This window comes from Solanum tuberosum, unplaced genomic scaffold (genome assembly GCF_000226075.1).
Source record: "Solanum tuberosum cultivar DM 1-3 516 R44 unplaced genomic scaffold, SolTub_3.0 scf00010, whole genome shotgun sequence".
NCBI lineage: Eukaryota > Viridiplantae > Streptophyta > Magnoliopsida > Solanales > Solanaceae > Solanum > Solanum tuberosum.
In genome coordinates, this window is record NW_006238936.1 from 1,230,779 (window position 1) to 1,256,996 (window position 26,218).

A 26,218-nucleotide genomic window follows, 5' to 3' on the forward strand; every position below is an offset into this window, starting at 1 on the left:
TATCTCCACTTTGAAAAATCTTTGGCCCAATAAGTACCTAACTTGATGGCTAGTGTCTAGTTCGATGGATTGGACCCAACATTTTCATTTGGGCTGTTTCTGGCCCATAAAATCTGGCCCTTCTTCTACCTGAACAAGTGGACTTTTCCTCCCTTTTTATCAGATATGAGTATACAGTATACATACCTGCGAGATGCGCAGAAAATTATTTCTAAAAGTTAATTATCATGTCAAAATGTTTTTTTTATTTATAGATAGATTTGAACAAAAGATCGATCGATGTGCATACTTTTGATATGATGTTACATAGCCACATTCAAACCCTTTTGATAAAAACAAATTATATTATATATATGAGGCATCTTTCATAATGTATTTAATTATTCTAACGGATTAGTACAACAAATTTGTAGTAGCATAGTTAAGTCAAAACTTGTTTCGAGTACTAATTAGGATTATGTGTGAAGCGTTAATCAAATAGGGAAGGCAATCTTGGATGGTCCAAGTTAAGTGTAAAACTAATTATTGAATTCCATTTTCTCTCGATCGGTACTATTTGAGAAAACTAAAATATCTAAAAACATTCTAGTATTATGATACCCTCATCATCTTAAATTAGTTGTTTTGTTTCGATTTTGACATGCTCTTTAAAAAATAATAAATAAGAAGTATTTTTTTTGTTGGAAAAATTACCTATATACACAACTTTATTTTCCATAATTTCCATTATTCTCTACCATTTCAAAATATTTCTAAAATTCCTTTATTTTTCCTCAATTCTAAGTTAACCGGATACATAAGTATCCCAGCCTTAACCCACTTATCCCTTTCCTTTTTTCACTCCTTGAATCTCTCCCTAGTTTCACTCTACAATCTTATCAGTTACAATTTTCATCTCAATTTGAATTTAAAAAGGATTCTCTCTCCAATCAATCAAATTCAAACCACTAAATAGATACTTTTCGTATTCTCCATTATTGTTTTTTTCAATTTTTTTATTTTTTCATTCATGTGTATACTTGATAACTTAGTTGTAGTTAGTTGCTGATTCATTCATGCTGATACATTGGACACTTAGTTGCAGTTAGTTGTCGATTCATTCATGTATCTAATTGATAACTTAATTCTTATTTATTCTGATACATTTATAGATACACTTTATTTCAGCTCACATAGACCCTTTTTTCATAACCTTTTTGTATTAAGATACTTTGTAGTGCAAATTATGTATCATAACGTAAATTGATGGTTACTAGCTCGGTTATTAATTTATTTTTTTAGTTGTAATAGATCTTATGGATGTATCAAGTATAAAGTTCCTATTGTTGAATGGACTGTTATATTCATAATTTTGTATCATATACAATATAGTTTGGTCATGATACACAGTCAAAACATTTTGTAGTTGCTCTGAAAATCTGTTTCACTTCTCTTTGAGGAAGAAAATACAAGTTCTTCGATTGTGTCCTTCTTGTCCACAACGTCCACATGATATCTCGTCTAGTTGAAATTTACCACAATTACATATTTTTCACTTAAGGCAAACAATGTATCTTCTCCTAGCATCATAAACTGAAAAATTAAACTTAGACGACATGGAACAACCTGCAAACATTAAAAAATTCAGTGATACATTATATGAAATACGTTTTTTTTATGTTTCAAAGTGATACCTATGTAACAACAAACTAACACATAATGACACAATTTTGTAACCATCTTATGACATGTACCAGATACATTACAATAACTAATGATACAATCATTCACAAAAAATTCAAGATTGATTGATATATATATATATATATATATATTAATGTATCATCCACATTTTTATTGATTAAAACAAGTAATCCAAGAAGACTGATATACATTTATACAAATTCATGATACATACACTCGATATTCAAAACGTATCTGATCCATCTCAATTGTTAATTCATTTTGTTACATGTATCATATACAATCTATTATGATGATACACTTTTATACAAATCACATTCAGATACACAATAATAACCACATCATAATCCATAGATACAAATTACAATACACGAGCATCGTTTAATACTAATGTATCATGATTTACATATTCACATCAAAATGACAAAATAAAATTATAACCATGATACATTACAATACTATATATGTACCAATTTATCAATAACCAACTCACGAAATACCTCTGAAAATAGCAATGTATGACGATTTTATTTATCAAAATTTGAAAAATAATAATTTACAATACAAAACAACTAATCTCTTACCTTTTTTATCAAAACAAAATACAAGACAGAAGTCCTAAGTAATTAACAACCATCTTTACACATTAATTCACATGACAACCCAAAGCTCGTGAACCTTCCATCTGCTATACTGGTGGCGCTTATACTCCATTCATTTACAGTAATTTGCATGTCAATTTTAGTAATTAATCTAAGCCCAACTTATCCTGCTTCAATGTCTTTGCTTAGGGCCAGCCACAAGAAATTCCCAGCAAATATTCTTTTGGAACTCAATGCCAAACAAACAAACATATGTAGATTAGTTACCTTCTATGTATTCACATCAAAACACAATAATGACCACAACGTCCACAACTGATTTCGAATTGATGATTCGAAATCCTGAATCGTTTGTCCAATCATCTACAATGGCTGATTTGAGATTCAACATTTCGAATTGACAGAGAAGATGAAAATTTGATTTTTTGAAATTTGTGAAGCTGTTACAGATTGGAATGGATTGATATCAATCAGTTCTACGTGATTTGTGGGAAAGAAATCAGTTATGCGTGATTTGGGGGAAAGAAAATCAATTTTACGTTAATATTCCATATTAAGCGCAACAATCAAGTTTTATAATGTATCACAATTAATGTCTCCGGATGAAACTTATGTATCGGGATGACTGATATTTTAAGGGATTTTTGTAAAATAGAAAAGAGTAGGGATAAGATGTAACTTAGGTCTTACACTATGAAATTTATGTAAGTTATACTTTTTTTTTTACTAATTTACCCTTGACACATTATGTAATCATTATTTTTAGTTTCAAAAACATTTAATTTTAAGGATAGAAGGGGAAAAAGTTATTCCCTCCATTCTAAATTAAGTGTCGCTTTAGAAAGAAAGAAAAAAACAAATTAAGTGTCATGTTAGAAATTCAAGAGAAAAATAGTAATTATTTCTAAATATATCCTTGTATTAAAAAACTTTTTCTTAATAATGATGTCCAATTCTCAAAAAACATCTAATAAATAGAGTGTATCGGTATAACTTACAAACTATATCTTATATTTACTATCTCCGTCCATTTTTAACTGTCATAGTTTTCTTTTTTAGAGTCAAATTATAAAAATTTTGACTAACATTTTACGATGTATTTTTTCATCATATTAATATGCAAAAAAATTGCAATTTATAGTGTTTTTCATGTAGTTTTTGAATATCTAAATTTTCTTGCTTAAAATATAAAATTAATGTAATCTAATTTTAACTTTGAAAATTAGTCAAACTGACTTTCGAAAAACATAATATGACAAATAAAAGTGGACGGGAGAGTATTTTCAATTCTCATTAGGCATGGATGAATTAAATCGATACTTATTTTAGAATGAAAGGGAGAAATCAATAATGTCTTGATTCTGTAACTTTGACAAATATTTTGATACCTAATGCAAATATCTAAAATATCTCTCGTTACTGTATATAGATATGGAAAAAATTAGTTAGTCTGATTTAAAAAGAATAAGTGGAAGCAGAAAAAGTAAAGGAAACAAAATCAACCTAACAGTTTTGGATTATATATAAATGGAATCAAAGCGGAAATAGGTACACTTGACAATGATGTGAATTGTGAACCAAATTTTTTTTAAATAATAATTTACAAAAAAAATTCTTTAAGAAAAAAAAAACTTCAAGGATACACAAATATTTCATCCGTTTCTATTTATACGTCGTCTTTATTAAAAATAGATATTTTTTCTACTTATTATTTCACAAAATCAATACATAAATAACATTATTCTTCCTATTTTACCCTTGAAAATTATTAGCCTTGAATGAAAATATGAATTTGACCAACATAGAAAAACTAAATAATTTATTCATGTTCATTGGTCAAATTAATTAATAAAAAAAATTAATTCATGTTCATTTATTAAAAGAGTATACTCCCTATGTCTCTAATTACTTGTCCACTTTTGAATTGACACACCTATTAACAAAACAATAATTCACATAGTACTTTACCATTTTACCCCTATTAATTATGAAGTGGATGAATTAAAAATTTAAGCTTTTCGAAAAGTTTTATCTTTTTTAAAGTAATTAATTGAGGGTATAATAGGTAAAATAAAATTGTCTTTTCTTGACTTGTCAAAATGGATAAGTAATTAGGGACAACTAAATTAGAAAATGTGGACAAGTAATTAGGGACAGAGGGAGTACTAAATAAGGGTATAATGATAAATTTACCCAATTTTTTAAAGAACATAAAATCTAAAATGATGACCTATAAATAGGGACGCGGGAATTACATTGAAAGCTTGAAAAGGAAGAGTGCAATTAACCCATAATCCTATACTCCATGTGCATTTAATGTGTCTACTAGTAATTAATACACAAATTACAAAAGTGGCAAAGGTATGGCAAACATGAACCTTTTACTACAATTTTCACAATAACATTGCATGTGTTAACCATTGACCTTACTGATTTTTCCCCTTAGATTCAAACTCTATTATTTTATTTTATTTTTAAGAGATATGTCAAATTAATAGTGAATAACTATTGTTAAACAGAGAGAGTACATTAAAATAAGGTCCAGTTCAATGATAATTATTAAATTTGCTAGTAAATTTTATTCAGACTTTGTATTATAATTTGTTCTGATTGAATATTTAAGCATATGTATAATAATAATAATAATAAATATTATTAAACATTTTAATTTACTAAATTTGACGATTTGACTTGAAAAATATTTAATAAAAATATCTTATTATTTGTTCAATTAAAATAAGTCATATAAATCTACCGCCAAAACAAAGTCATAGTAGAACTAATATGGCACCATTTTAAGTACCAATTTGAAGATGTAAAGTTGACTTATTGGATAGTAGAATAATTTTGAAATACATATACTTTTAAATTTTTCTCATAATTTTATATAATATAATATTACTAGTGAAATAATTTTAAAAATACATTGATGGTTCAAGTTTTAAAACAAGAGAAAAGACATAAAGTCACCATCAAAGTTGTTCCGTATTTGCATAAAGATACTTTAATTTTGAAAGTGTCTTATCACCCCACAAAACTATAATATCTTTGTAAATGGATCATTTTGACCCATTATGACCCATTTCCTCGTCTTGGTTGTTACCACGCACATGAGACGCGTGACCCAATCTTTTCACTGCCATTAATCAATTTTAAAGTGTCATGTGTCGTTTTATTTCTTTACTATTAATTATTTAATTAATTTACATCATCTTCCCCATTATCTTCTTCACCCAAATTCAAAATCCAATTATCTTTTCTTCAACTTAGAAGATCATTTACTTCATCCATTTTTATCACTTTTTTTCTTGTCTCTTGCTTTTCTTTGTTTCTTTTTCTTCTTTTATCCTTTTTTTTTAAAAAAAAAAACAAATGTAAACTCCATTGATTAGATAGTACTATGAAACTCCATTTTTTTTTGGGTCTAATTACCTTGCTTTAGTAACTTGAGAGTTGAATTGATTTTTTTAGTGATGTTTTAGTGGCAGAAATAGTGTTGTAACAGGGAAGCATCATGGAGGCTACGTTAAAGGCGATAATGACTGCTACTTTTGGAGGACTTACAATAAAGAACAAAGGATTTGAGTTATGAAGATTTAAGAAGAAAGAGGAAAAAAATGAAAATAAAGTTAATAAAAATAGAAAAAATGAAAATGAAACTAAAAATTAAAAATTAAAAGAATTTAATACGTGTCAAATAACAATTGGTGCGTGATTGCACCTCTTTTCTTACAATTGAGGTTGGGTGAAAAGTGGGATATTTATAACACTCTTAAATTGTTCAATAGGGAAATAGGACACCGACAAAATTAAGGTGTTTTTTTAAAAATTCGAGATAACTTCAGTGGTGACTTTATATATTTATCTTAAAACAATTTATTTTAGGGGTGAAGTCCAAGCAAGAGGTATACATTGGGAACCATCACCCCAGCTATCAAGAATGCCACCTGTCTCCCACATTAGTACGTGTACTTAAAATTAGTGACTTATTTTATTAAAAATAATCATAAAAAAATAAATTATTTTCCCACGAACTTTATTTTTGTTGAAACAGTATATTATAGCACCTATGATTTTGTTAATGATCGTTTTTATTGGGAGATCAGCAAAAATATCATAAAAATCAATAAATAAATAAAAAATTGTGCAGAATAGCAAAAATTTAAACCATGTTAAATGTTATAGCTACTGTTTAGGGAAATTCTAATTAGCAGCTATAGATTCGGCAAATTTTGTTATTCGCCTGATTTGTATAAATCTAGAATTTTGTGTATGCTTACTCTAGCTATTTGTAAATCATTTATGAAAAATAAAATAAAATTACTATATTTGTTTATTGGCAGCGAAATAAATGAAATTCTGAAAAATTTCTAAATGTATAAATACAAAATTTGTATATTCAAAATCGAAATATACAACCGGCAGAAACATACAACTGCAGCCTCCATAGCAAACAAAATTATAACTATTGAGTGCAATTATCAAAACGATAGCTATTGATCCTTATATTTATTATGTTTTCTTTTCTGAATTTTTCTCATAAAAAATGCATTAAATTTTTATAGATTATTTTTTTTAAACCTATAGACGGTCATAAAAAAATTGTATTTTATAGGATATCGTTACATTAGTTTTTTTTTAAAAAATCTTTAACATTCCTATTAGAGGAGTTCGATTTAAAAACTAATGGGTTTTTTTTTTACCGCTTTGTTAACTTTTACAAATATAGTAAGATTCGTTTTATAACAGTTACATCGATCTACAATAACATTTCTTTATAATAATTAAGTTTGTTTGAAAATTAATTACATTATATTATATGTTCTTTATAATAATATTTTATTATAATAGCTACCAAAATGTTTGAGGATATTATTTTAATCACATGTTTAGTTTTGTTATAATATGATGGGCTTAGGAAAATTACAAGTGTGCAATAATAATTGAGACGGCTAGTATTTGATTTGTCCATGAAATTAAGGTTGACGCAGCCATATATTAGGTATTGACAATTGGATCAAATTACTTCAACTCCACAAACTTATTTGTCACAGTATGAATAATTTTTCAAAATTCAGATGTTATATATATAACATAATAACATAACACAAGTAACAAGTAGTTGGTATTAGAGAAAAATAATAATAATTAGTAGTTAGGAACTAGAATTTTTTAGCTTAAGTACGAGAGAATTTAGAGGAATTTGACATCATTTCATAACTTTTAGCCTTTGACTAAATTTTTTAAATTTACTTATTTTGAAATATATATTTTTTTTGTCAGAAGTGTTTTTTGAAAAAATAATTTTACAGAGTAATAACTTTATTGAGAAATACTTTTACCAATATTATGATAGTAATTTGTATTTGCACAAGATTCTATTGTTGGCGACTACTCCATATAATAAATTATACTAATTGAAAGATAAAACTAACAAAGAAGAATAAAAATATGCACTACAAGCTAAACCATAAATATTTCACTCTTTTTAAATAGATTCAAGTCCATCATTGTATAATTTACACTGTTTCAATAATATAATTTTTCACTTATTCTCTCTAAAATACAACAGTCTAACAACTTCGTTGACTCAATCATACTTTTTTTTTACATACAATAAATAAGTTGAAGACTTAAAAAATATTTTTCCTTTATCTCAATTTCCTCTTTTACTATATTAACTTCACTATCATAATTTGTTACATTTCTCATCTTTTTCATACTGTCTATGCAAAGATAAAACACCAGGATTTATAAGTTTAGAACTCTTTCATAGATTAAATAACAAAATAGTCCGATAGTAATATTGCATCGGATTGGTGAGTAGTTAGTGGTAGATCACGACTCTAGTAGACGCAGTTACATAAAAAATATTGATCATCTCCTTATCAATTTTTATCCATTAATATATGCGCTCAATATTTTAATTTAATATTAAAATATATTAAAAACTTACAGAAATAATTTTTAGAAGAAAAATCATTTTTTTCAATTTTGACAAATAACTCGTGATATTTCTTAAAAATATTTTTTTTCTTTCTGAAAACTTGATCAAACACTTAAACTCGCTGATAATATATATTATTTTTTATAAATAAACATTTTTGACTTTTAAAAAATTTGATCAAGAAAACTAATAATTTAAAATTAATGTTAATAACTTTTGTTTAATCAAAATAAATACTCCCTTTGTTCCTATTTTATTTGTCAAATATTTCCTAATTTAATATCCCTTTTTACTTGTTATTTTTTGATAAATTAAGGAGGGATAAATATATTTTTTTCCTATTATATCTTCAATTTACTAACATTGAGTTAGCATCTTTTAATAATATAGTGAATAAATCTATTTAAGATTTTATCAAAATTTGACAAGTAAAAAAAGGCAAAAAAAAGTAGCAAAAACTTAGAGATTGTGACAACGTGACATTAGAGTAAAGTTTGATGAGTCTGTCCAAAGCAAGATCATCAAAAGTTTTGTCTTGATCTTGTGGCTCAAGCAAAAGGTGGACCAGTAGAAGCCTTTGAGTATGTAGGTATTAGTAGAAATTAATTTCTTTTTAAGTTCTATCACTCTCTAATTATAACTAATTTATTGGAAGATGTGAAATCATAAACCACTTGAACACTAATTCCTGAGGGAGATATTTTACCAAATCATTCCATTACAAAGTGTTTTTTTTTCATAGCATATATTTCCTCCGTCTGATATGGTATGAATATCTTACTAAAAATATTTATATTAATTAAACGTTTTTTATTTTACGATCTATTATATTTATTGAACAATGTAGGGTATATGAATTTTATTAGAATTCTTTAAGTAAACGTCTTTAACTTACCATAAGATACAAACTTACTCAGCTTATCTTGTTCTTCAGATGACTCAATGTTAATTCATAATTTATTTAAGATTTGGAGTCAAAATTTATCCATTCTCTTAACCAAATTTCATTTGTGAAATTTAGATTCGTGTAATTTATAATTTAAAATACTTTACTCATTCATATAATTCATTTGTAATACTTCACTATAACTCATTAGGAAAGAAAATCAACCCTTCAATCCTTTACTATATCAAATTCCTACCAGTCACATATCCTCTCCAGACATATATAAATAAATTAAAGCACTAATTAATAACACTAATTATTTTTGCATTACATCTACCGGTCACATTTCCTCTTTAAGGAATACATTTCTTAATTTGCATTATAATAATTCATCAATCCTTATTCAATCATGGAATGCAAAACTAATAGAGTGCAATAACTAGCTCAATAATTTGCTACTAATTATGCTAATTAAACAACTATTCGATCTTAATTAGAGTAGAATTTAAGTTACAAAAATATCTATTGTTACTCAAGTATTCTCATTATGCTTGATAACAGTATACAACTATATCTTAGATAAGTTTAAAACTTTATACAACTATACAAGTATTCAAATACCTCCATATTATATAAAAATTAATTAAGTTCAAATTTTGTAGAATAAATAATTGATTCATATCAAGTACGTACTAATCTCTATGAACAAAATAATCATATCAAATATAACGATTTTATTTATACTTTATTTTATTGGATATATACGATTGATAAAAAAATATTGTTGTTCTTGGAAATTATGAATATATAAGATTGTATGACATGATTCACAAAATTAATATTTAGTGGAATAAGGTAAAAGTATTATACTTTGCTTGGTTCATGAGATACGAGATACAATTATAATTTTGATTTGCTTTATAATTCAGAAATAATTTATTATATACTTTCCTTGGTCCATGGGCAGAAGTATTTGATTATTCTTTTTTCCATAGTTCATGAATGTGTTAATTAATAATAACTCCTATACGTTAGTAAGACTAAACACATTATTTCCTCCACTTTGACGTTTTAACGTGCTTAGATATGTTGACAACTTGACATTGAAGTTAATAGAAAACTAATTAATCTTTACTTAATTATGATATAGATATGTTGACATTGAAGTTAATAGAATATTAATTAATCTTTACTTAAATATAATAATTAAGAAGAGAAGGTATAATTGTACTTTTGGGCTCTCAATTAAATAAATATTTATTTGGTCCTCAAACATTTATTAATAAAACGCGTAAATCTTCAATAAAGAAAAACATGTAATTTTCTCATTTTAGTCTCTTAAAGCGAATTAAATGGTATCTAGATTATTTCTATGATAAAAAAAATATTACCTTTAAAAAAGGAAAACTTATCATCATACAAGAATAGTCAAATACTCCTTTCTGTTTCTATTTACCTGTTCAAACCATATAGACTTGAACTAACATTATTAAATTAATGTAATTTAATAATGTTTTGAAAATCAATTTAATTAATTATGTGACAACTAACACTTTATTTGAATAGTTGTTAAGTATTGTTTTATGATGTGTCGTATTATATTATATTGTATTGTATTATTTTAATGAATACAATATTTAGATTGATTATATTGTTCTCCTTTATAATATAATATAATATAATATCATACATTAGAAATTATTGAGTGATAAACCTATGATAAAAGTAAGGAATGAGGTAGAACTATTATGAAAAGGTAATAAAAGAAAATAAAATATGATTATTAAATAATAAATAAAGACAAAATGAGAAAAAAATATTAAGATAATAACACAATTACATCGAATTAGTCCTTACATAAAAATGAGACTTTTCTTCGTTATCTAATGATGAATTTAAATATATGATATACAAAATTTATAAAAATAAATATTATATTTAAACTAAGAGGTAACCATCCAAACAAAGGTGTAAAAAGGAATAGAGCAAGTAATTTTTTTATTTTTTACTTTAGAAGTAAAAGGAGGACTAAATTTAGTCGCACAATTTAAGAAAGAGGTCTATATAATCCCAATTGAAGATTAACAGAATCTTCTTCTTCTCTATTCCCCTTAATACTCTGTCATCTCAAAACTGTGTAGACTTCCAAGTCTCCTCCCACCCCCACCCCCATCACCCTCTTCTCTTCTCTGCTCTGCTCTGCTTTCACCAAAGCTTCTCATTTTCTTGATTCTTTATTGAAGCCCACATGTGTGTCTATGATTAATTCTTGTTTTTTTTTGTTAACGTAATGGAACCGATACGTTTTCCTTAAATTCTTAGAATTTGTCTGTTTTTTGTGTACCCAAAGTCAACATGCAAGCTTTGAATCAGCTAAGTTGATTTATTACGAAGTCCAAGAACACTTTTTGAGGCCGCCCTTTTTAATAAAATTGTTTACCGAAAAGGGGAAGAACAAACAAACAAAAAAAATTAAAGATGAAGAATGATGATCAAGCTCTGTTTCTGTTTGGTATTTCTCTTTCGACCCGACCCAGATGGCAACAGTTCCTGTTATGCTCTTCTGGGTTCTTCTTTGGGTATCTTGTTAATGGCGTCTGTGAGGCAAGTTTTATGAATCTCTATTTTTTGTTCTGCAATTTTTTTGTCTGCTGTTTGGTCACCAAGAATTGCCCATTTTTTATCTGGTGTTTGGTCACTGAGAAATCATCATAAAAGGAAGGGTTTTGATTTTTGGGATTTTTGGTGAACAAGAATTTTCAGTAGTTGGAAGCTTTTGTTTGATTTTTTTTTTCTTTCCTTTTTGCATGTTTAGTACTATGATTTGGGCTTAATTTTTCTGGCTTAAAATGTGTTTGATTTCAAGTTATGAGTTTCAATTTAAAAAATTGATTATATTAGAGGACAATACTGATTGAATGCACTAAGTTTGTAACATATTGTGGAGATCTTTATCATTCATGATAGTAACTCATTTATATAATTGTTGTTTTCTAATGTCTCTACAATGTTGAATCTTTTTCTTGGGACCCCTTTGTGGTCCATTTTGCAGAAGAATTCTCTTTACTGTTAGATAAAGAAATTGTTGTTTTCCAGCTTTTGCCTGTGTTTTCACTTCAAGGGCCCTTTATTTTTTCCTTAATACGCAAGCGTAGCTAGATGTTTATTACAGTTGTTTCTGGCTCCATGTTATTCCTGGTACTGGTACCAATTGACATTATATTGGACTTTACTAGTGCACTTGAGTATATTTCCTTTGTAAAGGTGAAGCTAATTTTAGCTTTTCCAATGTCATGATTTAGAATTTGGTAAATGCTTTCGAATATCTAGTATGTTGGGGGGCGAGAGCGTTGTAGAACATTACTCAGTTTTTCTTAGCTTATAAGCTATATACCGAAGTATTTCTCTTTTGCAGTTAGAGTTACAAAGCATGTTCTGTATCTTTCATGATGAGAATGTTATGAATATGTCTGATTTTACCTTAATTTTCATGATCAATTACAGGAATATGTATATAATAGGCTTCAATTCAGGTAATTTGACATGTTTCCTTTTAGGATCATCATTAAATATTTTTGGCTTGGTCCGCGTTTAGAGATTAATTTGATTGTTTGGTGGTATTTGACTAAATGCAGCTATGGATGGTACTTTACCTTTGTTCAAGGATTGGTTTATGTGGCTCTTATTCATTTCCTCAATGGTTTTACTCCTAAGCAAATGGTGAACCCGTGGAAGGATTATGTTAAGCTCTCTACCGTTCTCATGGGCTCACATGGGTTAACGAAAGGGTCTTTGGCTTTCCTCAACTATCCAGCACAAATCATGTTCAAATCTGCCAAGGTGAATACCTAAGTCAATTCCTCTCTTTCTTGCAAAGAGAAGATGCTCATCTCTAATATATTAAAATTACAGAAGCAGCCTAGATGAAATTAGTAGGAAAAGAATACCAATCAGAGATCCCCGTCTTTGGTAAATATGGTAGACCAATTTTATGACAGATCTCGAAGGACTTTTAAGTTGTTTCGTATGCTAAACTTATCAATAAGAACAATAAGGGAGAAAATAAACAAATATGATATTTCAGTTAACCAAGTGCCTTTTGGCGCACCTTGACAACTGCCTTTCTTGTAACATGAGATTTTGTGCAATTAGAGTCGTTAACTTTTTATTCTTCATAGTCCAGGACACAACATGATTAATGATAATCTTGGTGGAATAACAATTTTGTGTGTCTCATTGATTAGTGGGATAGAAGTTTATTAGTCTGTTGTACTTTACAAGCTTCATGTTCCATTTACAAATATTTCAGGTATTGCCTGTCATGGTAATGGGGGCTTTCGTGCCCGGTCTGCGACGAAAATATCCACCCCATGAATATGTTTCGGCAGTACTCTTGGTAGCAGGCCTGATTCTTTTCACTTTGGCTGATGCACAAACCTCGCCAAATTTCAGCTTAATTGGTGTGCTAATGATATCTGGTGCTTTGGTTATGGATTCTTTTGTGGGGAATTATCAAGAGGCCATCTTCACGTCTAATCCTAACACAACACAGGTTTATTTAATGTGCTTTTGCATTCAATATGATGCTTAATCACGAGAATACTCGTTCATGACAAACTTGTGACTAGTTCACACCTTTAGGATTGTTTGTTTAACCTTTAACTTTAACAGATGGAGATGCTCTATTGTTCAACAATTGTCGGCTTTCCTATCTTGTTTGTGGCTATGATTGTAACAGGAGAACTAAGGATAGCATGGCCTGCATGTGCTCAGGTAATCATCACCAGAAACATGCATCTTGTTTCAACCTTTTTTCCTGCTTACCTTGTTTCTTTTTCTCCTGCAGCATCCCTATGTTTACGGAGTCTTGGTGTTTGAAGCCTGCGCTACTTTCGTGGGGCAAGTGTCTGTCCTTTCCCTCGTAGCAATATTTGGTGCTGCCACTACTACAATGGTTTGTTTCTATTAAGACTTGTCCTTTAACGAAGTTTCTTGATTATCTCATTATGACCGTGTGTATACATCTCCAACTTGAACTCGCATTTGCTTGAATTTGTACAAATCATTAACTGCATTGACATTATCAGATTACAACTGCAAGGAAGGCTGTAACATTATTGCTTTCATACTTGATATTCACAAAGCCTTTGACCGAACAACATGGTACTGGATTGCTGTTGATGTGTATGTGCATCATAATGAAGATGTTGCCTGAAAACAAGCCCCCGCATCCTAGGCCGCAGAAAATTATCCCTCTTCAACAAACTGAAAAACCTCGCGAGACTGAAGATGACAGATTTCAGATAGGCATTGAAGAGGAAGAAGAGAAGAGACCTTTGGTCTAAAACAAAGTAGAGACTCTAGCTTAGTCTATTATTTCAATTTTGATTAGCTTTTATAGTTGTAATATGGCAACAAAATGCTAGGCTCTTTTAAAAAAATATAATATATATATATACTTTATTGCTATTCATCCAAGGTGGTAAACATTTGTCAGATTTGTTTCTCTAAGGGCATTTAGTCCATCTTTAGATGATGAATATGGATGCAGTAATGCTAATTTTTAGTCAGACAGTTGGTTAGGTTCTTTATCTTATTTAAGATCTAAGTCGAGTCTTCGTATTATCTAAGGTATGATCTAACTTCTAATAACATTCGAGAGTTATTTAACGATTAATGAAGTGAGTGAAATTTTTGGAGATTGAGTTAAAATCTTAGTAGAGACAAGTACTACTAATTTGACCTTTCCTCCATAAGAAGATAACCCAGCCACTTTATAGATTGAAAGCTTATGAACTTTATTTCAGCGCGAAAATTATCTCAGACCTTATTTGTTTGCACGTAAGGGAAATTTTAGTTGATAATTGTATCAGTTTGTTTTTAGGTTTGAATTAATTATTCAATTTTAATCGTTAAGTGCTTTTATAATTATTTAATTTTATAATTGTTTAATAAGTCAAATAGATCTATATGATTAAGATTATAGCGAAATTTTAATATCAACATCCATTAAAAAGATTCTATAAATATAATCGTTCATCACCATTTCATCTACTTTCACCCCTAATTACCATTATTGTTGTCACTGTGCATCATTATCAACCAACTCACCCACAATCATCATTGTTGTATCACTGTCATTAGCCATCTTTTACGATCATCACCAATATTCACCACCAATCACCATTATCGATAATTACCATCATTAATCACCACTATATATATTGACAGCCATCGTCATCATTTACCATCAACATCACCAATCACCATTATCATTAGTGATAATCACTACCGTTAACCATCACCACTTCATATATCAATAACCACCACCGTTATCATTCATTAATTTTGTAGTCCATCACACAATTATCTGCCATCATTATCATCATCAACTATTACTATCAATAATTAATATTACTCACTATTGCCTTAGACCATCATAGCTAAATACTATTAATAACCATCTCTATTAGTCAACATCATCACCAATTTACATTAACCATCACTAATCATCACACTTATATACTCTTCAAATATATTCATATGTATATACTTTGATTCACTTATCTAAATTTTAAGGAAAAAGGATTAAAAATGCCCTTAAACTATGTGAAAGGAATAAAAATGTCCTCCGTTTATAGTTTGGCTAAAAAATGACCTTGCCGTCAATACTTTGGTTCAAAAATGCCCTTGCAGTCAACAAAAATACCCCTATAGTTACTAAATGGATAAAAAATGCCTTTTTCGAATAATTTTTTTTTTCTTTTTAAACATATTTTCTTCCTAATTAACATATTATTAAAGAACATTGTTCTTGCTTTCTTTCTTTTAAAAATCACTTTAACAAATAAAAATGTAGGAATTTTTTTTCTTCTTAATCTCATTTTATCAATTAAAATAGAATAACATCATTTACCTTTTCGACAGATAATATATGCCATATATATAAGATCATAGTATATCCATCATAAAAAATAATTATAATAAAATAAGAAATATTTTCATTTTTTTCTGAATTGACGTAAGATAAATATTTGCTAATTTAAAAAATATTATTAGAAAAGAAAATAAATAATATATTTTATTTGGAAAATGAGCATTTTTGACCCATTAAATAACAATGAGGAGATTTTTGGACCAAACTACAAACGGAGGACATTTTTATTCTTTTTGCATAGTTTCAGTACATTTTTGACCCTTTTCCCAAATTTTAATATCAAATATCCATTCATACATCTTATTATTTTTTAATAATAAAAACAAATTAGGCCTAAAATGGGCTAAAGTTGTTACTAGTAAATTAAGGAACATTAGGTGAAGGGTACTGTGGCTGCCACACGCCGTTTACAAGATGCTAAAAAGTGGAAATGGACACGTGAAGGAAGAAGAAAGATGCATGGATGACAAATTCTTCACAACAATAAATAAGAGCTAAACACGTGTACATCCCAATTGCATAAAAATGCTTTTTACCCCGATCGAGTAGTCGAAGTGAATTGATCAGAAAAAATGGCGGAAACAAACAGCAACGGTGGATTTAGGGCGCCATTACTGAGATCATTAGATGGAGAATTGGAGAAAGGGAAGGGGAAGAATGGGAGACCGAAAGAGCCATGGAAAGGAGAAGTAGTGAAGAGCATCGTGTATGCAGGGCTTGATGCCATTGTCACTTCTTTCTCCCTCATTTCTTCCATCTCTGCTGGCCATCTTTCCTCTGGTACCCAAGAAAAATGATTTGATTTCACATTTCGTCTTGTCCTTGTCCACCTATATATATATCGAGTAATTTCGACTTTCAAAATTGCAAAAAATATTATAATATATGAAACCATAAATTAAAGATGAAGCCATAGAAACAGTTTATCTATGAGTTGGAGAATATTGCAGCTAGCTTACTGTGTAAATGTTTGTTTTTGTTGTTGCAGTTGATGTTTTGGTGCTAGGTTTTGCTAATTTAGTTGCGGATGGAATATCTATGGGGTTTGGGGACTATGTGTCAAGCAGCACGGAGAAAGATGTGGCAGTCAAGGAGAGGACAGTAACTGAGTGGGATGTCATTAACCAGCACAGGCCTCAGAAGGAGGAATTACTTCGACATTATCAGCAACTTGGAATGAATGAAACTGATGCTAATACAGTATGTTTTGAATTTTCATCTTATACTTGAATGCTCTGTTTTTTTCCATTCTTTTCAGTATGAAGTTCTAGCTGCATCTTTTAATCCGTAGACACCAGTTATCCCCTGCACGAGATTAACAAATCTCTTCTGTTGGTGCAAGGTGGTGAATATATTTGCAAAGTATAGGGACATCATGATAGATGAGAAGATGGCAATACAGAAAGGATTATTGCCACCAGATCAAGCTGACAAGCCATGGAAGAGTGGGATAATCACATTTACTGCCTTCATTGTGTTTGGTTGTGCCCCGCTTCTGGCATTCATCGTGCTCATCCCATTCACAAAAAATGACACGTATAAGTTCATTGGTGCCTGTGTGTTTTCTGCAGTTGCCCTGGCACTGTTGGGGATAGCTAAGGCCAAGATTGCTAGTCAGAATTATGCACTTTCTGCAGGCATCACCCTTTTCAATGGACTCATTGCTGGGGCTGCTGCATATGGTATTGGCTGGACACTCAGGAATGTTGCTGGCTTGGAAGAGTGATCACTCACTTGTCACTATTATGTTTCAAAACTGGTCATGGAAAGAGAGAAGCACTTGGTGATTTCCCAGTTTTAACCATTTTTGTGACGGACAAAATCGTGTTCTAAATATTAATGTTCTTAACTTTTTTCTGTCTGACTAATGTACTTTTAAGTTAAAAGTTCTAATGTATAGAGTAAGTTAAAAGTTCTAATGTATAGAGCAAATATTTAGGTAAAAGTTCTAACCCAAGATTTATCTAGAGTTCCTCAGTCAATGCTAATTGCAACGCGTGCTCTGCTTCCTTAACGAAGAGACGAGTTAGTTGTTTCTGCCCCCGCCGGTATATTATGCTAGATTGCTTATTTCTACTCAGCAAATGATTCTGAGCAATGTCACTGGTCCTGGATCTGCAGTAAAGTTAGTTTTAACAAAGTTAAACCTGCAAGCTATTTTCATGTTGGCAAGTCAAGTAATAAAAACTTCTCTTAAAGGTAAAAGTATGGGAGTAGTTTTCAATCATACTCTTTGCAATCTTCTGGGGTTTCTGCGGTGCAAGCTTTTTCAAGTAATTCAGTGTCATTCTCCTCTGTTCCTGAACCCTCTTCTAGATCCAACATCCTTCAAGAGAAAACAAAGTTTAGAGAGTGAGTAAGCAAGTAAAGAAAAAAAATACATTGTCAACAGGCCAAGGGATACGAGTAGCACAAAGAATCTACTAGCAAGTCTTTCAATCTACACTGCCAATGGCACCATATGGTAGTACTAGGAAGAAGATTACTTCATGTTAAGCAGATCAACAAGAAGTTGTAAAGCTCCAGAATCTCCACAAGCCTCCCATATTGCTGCTTGAACTTCTGTGTCAGTTGGCTGCCTTTCTCCTCCAGATCCAACAAGCTTTGAGAAATAGAAAAAAAATTAGTGATCTGTATGAAATGGCTTTTTCGCTTAAGCGATTAGAAAGATTAATAAGACAACAAGTAAACCAATGGAGAAAACCTACTGCCATTTTATGTTTCACACTTTAATTTTTAGTCTGTTCCATGAACAATAACACCTTCCTATATGTACTTCTGTTAAACACCTTCACAAGCAGTACTAATGAAGCATCTGTACTCTTTTTAATCTAATTAGAAGACACGGCAGTGTTCACATCTTCGTTTCTAAGGTGACTGCCAAAGGGAGAGCAGAAATATGAGAGTTCAATACTTCTTTCTAAAATCATCAGTTTAAATTCCATGATATTTTTCAGTTCATTTATAGCAAAGTTTTTACACATCCTTTCACATGTATCAAGATTACTCATGATTGTAGAAGCATTTAGACGATGCCTAGTTCCCAACAATGGAGAAAATGAATCTACGTAGTAGCAGAAGTCAAAAGAAAATATCTAATTAACATAAGAGATTCACGAGTGACCAGGTATTCACAGAACTGAAACTGGAGTTATAGGAACTATTAACCAGAAGCATATTTGGGGATTTTGGTTTTTATCTATTCTTTTCCATCTAAAAATAATAAAATGAAAAAAGACCAAGAGAAGTTGCTGAAGATGGATCTTACCTCCTCAAGTAGGGAAGAAACACGATAAAGTTCATTTTCTTTCATTGCTAAGGTTCTCAATGCATTCAAGAAGTTTGCAGGAAAAACTAGATTATGCACGTAAGAGGGCGTCTTTCGCTGACCACTCCAACTATAATTGCAAACTTGACTACTGACGGGTTTATCTTTATCTTCCTCAGATGAGTTGGATGGAGGGAAAAATCCACGATTTAGCAAACTTCGGGGTAAGAGACATCTCAATTCAGCTTTCTGCAGACAGATATGAGCTTATCACTGCACATAGAGAGACACCAAGCCTGACTCTTGCTTGAGAGTTCCATGAGATTATTTTGTAAGAGAAAGCCTGCTGACCTGTGCTTCAAGAAGTTGAGCTTTGGAATCTGAGAAATCAACGTTTTGAATAGCTTCCACCGGATAATGAACCTGAAATTTGTTTTCCAATTGCGTAAGTTTAATCCAGATTAATACCATCCGTTATTTGACCAGTTAAAGAAGGTAAGCATCCAAGCAAATTAATGAGGATGAAGTAGTTTGAGGTCTTTACTAAGAACCTTCAGCACTTAATTCTGATCCATATGGACCTCTTAACGCCAAGTGCTCCATGAGGCTCCACTCGAAGAAGGCCTCATAATACTCAAAGTGACTTGATGAAGCACACGCAGTTGTAGCTATGAGGCCTGAAATTAAACATGGACTGGACAGCATACCAAACAAAGGCCCTAGGCTTGATATGTTGTTAATGAATGCCAGCAATGCATCCACTATATTAGGTGAAGCCAAAAGTTTAATTAAGACCCTGAATCAATTTAGTCGACAAAGACCTCTACTTCTTAACATGGGTCATGTTGTAACATGGACGAAGACGAGATCAAGCATGCATTGCAACCGGTAATGATTCATAATATTAATTATTCGTTAAATAGATTACCATGAGGTAGTCATCAGGATTATCATTCATGACGAATCCATACAGGTACAGCAGTTCCTGTCATAAGATAACCACCTATGTTAGCATGAAACATGAAAAGAATAATAGGGGGGAAAAAGATAAACCTATTCTCAGAATTGTGGAAAGGACAGAACAAAGATCCAAAAATGCTTTTCTATTGCTTCATGATCCAGAAAAGGGCAATACGACTAAAAACTGCATTATTTTCTAGACGTTACACCAAAGCCAGATAGACATCAGAGGAGAGCTCATTAATATAGCAACTCAGGCACCATTATGAATGTACCTTTCTCTCTCAGCAGGATCCTCTTTAATAATTAGTGATGATGAACAGTGGTAAACATACTAAAGCTACCAGATAACTCATCAATGGAAAAGGCCAGCATTCTCAGAAAAATTAAGCAAAGCAATGTTTCCGATGCTAAATTTGGTGTATGAAATGTCACATAACAGGTGAATGTACCTCATTTCCCTTGTTCCCATAGCTAATTGATATCTCTTTCTCAATCAGGGAAGGATTTTCTCCAGCTTTTTAATCAGGAAGCACACGAGTTAGTTGGCTAACTAGCAAAGAGTGTATGGTATGGATTGAAAAAATAGCATATACTAAAAAAACTGAAATCAAATTGGTTAAAAATTCTACCAGAAAGAAGGTACATGGAGAAAGGAACTCCAGTTGTTGCTCCTGTTCCATCAACTTCCCATGTTGCTGCAGCTTTGAAATCTATGCAGCAATTTCAGCAGAAAAGGAAATAGATAAATACAAGAGTCTTTGTGCTCCAACAACAACTACGCATTCCCAAGCTAATTGGGGTTGGCATATGAGTTCACACTATCCAGTTCGCTCTAATTTGGACCAGTAATTGAAATTAAATGATAAAGCTTTTAGAAGGCAGAGAACACCATCAAAAAAGCTATAAGTAAATTGATGCAATGGGAAATTTGCCATGAAAACGAAGCTGAAATAGCTCTACCAATATATCCACTCTTCATATTATACATCCGCTCTTTACAACAAGTAGTGAAGAAAAGAATACAAGGAGTAAGATGTTAATCAATGAAAAGCTACAAAGATCCAAGAAAAAACTTGATTGAGTGTGCCTGATTGACGATTGTAGTAAAGTATAAATTGACACTGTCTACTGTCAACAACAGCTTTCTGGAGATAATAGAGGTGCCTCAAAATGGAAGCTAAATCTATCAAAATAAAGCCAAAATCATAATTTCTTGAAAAAGAGGGTATAGTATGACAGTAAACAACAGCTGCACAAGTATTGCAATTGGAGTCAATAGTTTGATACTTTCTCCTAATTGAAAAAAGCGCTAAGAATAACTTTGTTTTATGGTCCTGGAGATACAAGATAGCATTATACATGTATCTTGGACATTTGAAATAGCTGAAGCCAACAGAGAAAGGAAACAAGCGAAACAAACAGCCTCTAAAAATTACAGATTTCAGCGGAGAAGCAAGATGGAAGACGTCTTTAGCTTGTTCTGTGTATTCGTAGGCTCCATCACATCCATATAATCACACTAATTAGTCAGAAATTATTAAATAGTTCAAATAAAGAACCGCAGAGTAGAATATCAGTGAACTAATCCAGGAATAGGTGGTACCAAAGGACTGCTAAATTACCATGGTTGCAAAAATCAATGCCTGGGACTAGACCTTCCACCCAAACTATCTCTCCTTGTGAAATGGAAGCAGCAGAAGCAACTTTATCTTGGAGTGCATCATATTCGGGTACTGAAATCATAGGTATTTAAATTATAGTCAGAACTAGATCTCATTCTACCAAGTAAGAATAAGGTTCCTTAGTTGGAGAGGGGACGTTGCTGGAAGAAACATACTAAAGACAATGAACATTGACCTCACCTTTTGCAGACTCTCCATTAGATAAACCGCCACAACCATTAGTTTGTGTTGCAGAATTGACGATTTTGCTAGAAATGTCACTATCTTGTCCTTCTGAATCCATAGGAAATATATAGCAGCGCGGAAAAGGGATATTTAGTGCTCGACTCCAAAATATGGAGTTTGCCCTATGATGTCCACGAGATTAAAACGTGTCAGCAGCTTACATAAAATTAATATAATATTGAATTGTGAAGATGAGGGGCCATTGTTTAGGAAGAGAATGACTGTCTAGTTCCTAGAAAGATGCATACCAAAGGAAGTCTTCAAACTTCACATCTCTGCCAAAAAAGCAACAAGTTCAGAATAAGATTTCTAAATAACCGATGCACTTTTAAAATCCAACACATCATAAAAACCACAAGACCAACACATTGGGCTAGCGAGCTGTTCAACTTCAAAAAGATGAAAGTGCCAACTAAAGAGTATTATGTAACACTGTTTGCACTGAATCTAAGTATACTGTATACTAATATAATATGCATTCTCCACTATACACTGGTGAGTACAGCATATAGCTTTTTATCTAGCATGAATTGTTCAAGAAACCATCAATCCATCAGTCGTGAATGCAGCATAGAGACCAACCATGAAGGCATTGAAGTACGTATTATGTCATTTTCCACCTGAAGGAACACTGACCCCTAATAAGATTATGATTCAAAGCACAAGCAAAAAGCCAAAAGGTTTTCACAGTGACAACAATGAAACTGAGGCTACAAAGTTTTCTTGTATGCATAGGTAAGAAGTGGTTAGCACATTATGTAACATCCTTTGCACCTAATCTAAGCACAGTAATACACTATGTAGTCTCCACTGTAAAAATGGTGATTACAGAGTATAAGTTTGTTTTTAGCAGTATAATATTGTGCAGGCAAGGGTGAATTATACACTTACCACTAGTTATAAAAGTTTGATATGGCACATACCTTTCTGGATGTCCATCAAGAGTTAAAAGCTTCGTAGCCAACCTCTTCACCTTTTCATCAAATAAAGACTGCAATGTTTTTTTCTGCAACAGAAACCTGCTTAAGTTCTTATGTGCTTGATACTGAATGTAAAGAACGAATTAACATTCATACTAAAGTAATAAAACAATAAGCTATCCAAATCCAAGAGGAAAAGAATGTCGCCAACTCATTTTCTTAAGCTCACAATGGCATAGTGGCAGGTATCACTTATCAGGGATTTATGTATGGCCAAATAGAAAGACCTTATTAAAACTACGCCATACATTAAGAAACTATACCTGCAACTGAGCAGCCCGATACAATGTGGTTCCCTTAAGCTCTAAAAGCTCGTCTTCAGAAAACCAAAGTGGATTTCCGAATGTGGTTGGAAGCATATCAAAGTACCTGTTGTCTTCTAGCAATTACTGCCTTAGTTTTCTATTTAGAAATGAACACTGATTAATTTAATACTTACGGCTTCCATGAAGAGTTTTCTCGTAGGTGCTCCACGGTTAGAAATAAGGTAATCAAGAGTCTATCATCTACTTCCCCTTCCTCAAACATTGCCCTACATTCAGGTCCAAGAAGAGGATCTTGAAGTACACTCATTGGAGTTATAGCCAAATCTAATGGAACCACCAGTAGTATCCCTGATACAAATTGACACAGCGAAATAAGCACATGCATGATTGAGAGGAATTTCCATTTTTTTCCCCAAACATTAAAGTTTTCATCGATCACAAAACAACACCACTACAATACAAACGAAAAAACGCCCTACTATACAGGATTCAATACAGATTTTCCTTCTGCTATTTTTGATGAGTAATGTTGCACATAAACATGAATACATCTTTAACCAACAAAATGATATATACACAAGAAAAAGATAAAATAAAACTGGGGACCAGTGATTTCCAAACCACATTAAACGGAACAAAAGATCATTCCTTTTGTCGCCAGTAGCAGAGGATCATGTTGAACAATAAGTGCTCGTAGAAGAGTCATTCAATCAATCAAAACATTTACATGCTCAAGTAAAAATCACAGAAATTAAACGAACATCGAGAATTTTAATACTCAAACTCCAGAGTTGCAATAAAGCATTATCTCCCTCCTCTTCACCCTAAAGACCCAACAGAAAAAAAGCATAATTTTCACAAAGAAAAAAATGGACAATAGAAACCAAGATAATTAAACGAGCTCTCTATTCATCTAAACTTGCTATCCTATCGACAATTCCACATTTACTTACCAACCAAATAACCTGTAAACCAAGAAATGCTGCCAAAATTAAACAGTTTGGGCAAGAAAAAGCAAAACAAAAAAATGAAAAAAAATCAAAACTTTACCATCAGATGCATGATTAGATGAGAAAATTCCAAACCCTTTACTGGATTCACTGTATTTGATTCTGCAACCACGTAGTTCTGCTCTGTTTAACTGAATTTGAAGTCCAAGTTAGTGACCCATTATCATTTATGTAAAATTATGTTAAAGGGTATAAAGGTAAGTTTCCAAGAAACAATTTTGGGACCTCTAGCCATTGAAGAAACTGGTGGAGCTTAGCTTCCTCAGGAGTCGCCATTGCCGAAGACAGTGTTGGAGATTCTGTGTCGCTCTTCGAAGGAGAAAAAATTGTCGGGTGAAGGGCTTTGATAAAGGGATTGGATTTAGTAAACTACCTCAACTATTTCCGAGTTCATAATGCATCCCTTGTCATTTCCAAATGTTACTTAATAGCCTTATAATTAAATTGAATTAGCCAATTAGGTACTATTTTACAGTTCACTTAAGTATATTCTCTTTTTTTAGGTCAAAGGTGATCCATCTCCTTATATGATGGGGAATAATGCAGGGTCGACTCGAATATAAGGCCATTGAGACCCTAATTTAATATTTTCATGATTTAATAAATTAATATTAATGCCGAGAAATAGGAAATTAGTGAAAATGATAAATTATCATTCATGAATTTGTCACTAAATTAAAGTCTCATATAACATATTGCATGTACAAGTGAGTCCGGGGTGGAGCCACCGTTGGCCAAAGGGTGTCGCTTGACACCTTTTTGTTGAAAAATTACATTGTATATAAAGGTCAAATTTTAATTTAATAATATATATACAAATATTGACACGTCTTGACACAAGTTAAATGTTTAGTCTAGTGGTTAAATAGTTACGAAAAATCCTTGAGGTCGCCTGTTCTAGTGTTAACGTAAACGGCAAGGGAAGCAGCACGAATCTTAACGTGTAGTACTATATACTCTGATTATCAATATTAAGTACTTACAATATTATTATACTATACCTTATGTCAAATAATTCAGTGATGGCAAAAAAAATGGAGATATCTGAAGAACAAAAAATCTTTGTTGTTTTTCTTCTCTAGTCTGGTCGCAGTTTCTTTCTTGTCCTTGACTGGAAGGTTTGATCTTGTAAGTCAAGTATACTATTTGATACAATATATATTGACCTCTTTTTATTATGATATCTTTAAATTTATGCAGGTAAAATATAGTAGTAATTTTTCGATGAAGCCCCTATTCTCGAATACCAGTTAGATTGTGCTTCATGGAATTGGTCGAATACATGCCCAAGAGATCACTATCCTACATCATATAAACCCTTCAACACTAACAACTCAACATGTCCTGAGTATTTTAGATGGATTCATGAAGATTTAAAGCCATGGAAGGAAACAGGAATCACTAGGAAAATGTTGGAGAAAGAGAAATGGAATGCATATTTCAGAATATATAATTATAGTAGATGGCAAAATATATATATGTTGATACAATGCTTAAGAGATACTTTCAGAGTAGACATTTGTTCACTATGTATGGCATTGTACAGCTTCTTAGGTGGTACCCTGGCAAATTGCCTAATTTAGAGATCATGTTTAAGATTGAAAACTGGCCAGCCAAACATTACCAGAGACCTAACTCCGGCCCTCCACCGTTGTTTAGCTACTGTTCAGATTGGCAAAGTTTGGATATTGTCTTCCCAGATTGGTCATTTTGGGGCTGGTAAGTGGTAACCTTCATTTGCCCTCAAGTACTAACACGCAATTTTGGCC

The 26,218-nt window shown here is 31.3% G+C and overlaps 3 protein-coding genes across 6 annotated transcripts; 2 read left to right on the forward strand and 1 right to left on the reverse strand.

The window, feature by feature from the left end:
• Positions 1-11,204: 11,204 nt before the first annotated feature.
• Positions 11,205-14,658, forward strand: LOC102596365 (UDP-galactose/UDP-glucose transporter 4-like). Of its 2 annotated transcripts, none has more exons than XM_006339424.2 (7): positions 11,205-11,722; positions 12,623-12,651; positions 12,754-12,958; positions 13,428-13,670; positions 13,790-13,891; positions 13,965-14,072; positions 14,206-14,658. In XM_006339424.2, the coding sequence occupies exons 1-7, from the start codon at positions 11,597-11,599 to the stop codon at positions 14,461-14,463; spliced, it is 1,071 nt and encodes a 356-aa protein (XP_006339486.1). In that variant the 5' UTR covers positions 11,205-11,596; the 3' UTR covers positions 14,464-14,658. The 2 variants fall into 2 exon arrangements, with proteins under 2 accessions (XP_006339486.1, XP_015166959.1); XM_015311473.1 differs by lacking the exon at positions 11,205-11,722 and adding an exon at positions 11,729-12,382.
• A 1,842-nt stretch (positions 14,659-16,500) lies between these two features.
• LOC102596694 (uncharacterized) lies at positions 16,501-24,855 on the reverse strand. 3 transcript variants are annotated; one of them, XM_015311483.1, is made up of 17 exons: positions 24,675-24,855; positions 24,490-24,572; positions 23,613-23,787; positions 23,437-23,542; positions 23,117-23,199; positions 22,442-22,468; positions 22,149-22,315; positions 21,909-22,019; positions 20,916-20,996; positions 20,736-20,800; positions 20,252-20,308; positions 19,675-19,746; positions 19,324-19,572; positions 18,542-18,657; positions 18,286-18,381; positions 18,009-18,170; positions 16,501-16,885 (listed from the first exon to the last, which is right to left on the reverse strand). In XM_015311483.1, exons 3-16 carry the CDS (start codon positions 23,744-23,746, stop codon positions 18,020-18,022), a joined length of 1,515 nt encoding a protein of 504 aa, XP_015166969.1. In that variant the 5' UTR covers positions 23,747-23,787; positions 24,490-24,572; positions 24,675-24,855; the 3' UTR covers positions 16,501-16,885; positions 18,009-18,019. The 3 variants fall into 3 exon arrangements, with proteins under 3 accessions (XP_015166969.1, XP_006339487.1, XP_006339488.1); XM_006339425.2 differs by having other exon boundaries at positions 24,490-24,580; XM_006339426.2 differs by lacking the exon at positions 16,501-16,885 and adding an exon at positions 17,722-17,811 and having other exon boundaries at positions 24,490-24,580.
• LOC102597260 (protein CCC1-like) lies at positions 16,610-17,970 on the forward strand. The gene is made up of 3 exons (XM_006339427.2): positions 16,610-16,835; positions 17,044-17,255; positions 17,398-17,970. The coding sequence occupies exons 1-3, from the start codon at positions 16,628-16,630 to the stop codon at positions 17,779-17,781; spliced, it is 804 nt and encodes a 267-aa protein (XP_006339489.1). The 5' UTR covers positions 16,610-16,627; the 3' UTR covers positions 17,782-17,970.
• Positions 24,856-26,218: the final 1,363 nt, after the last annotated feature.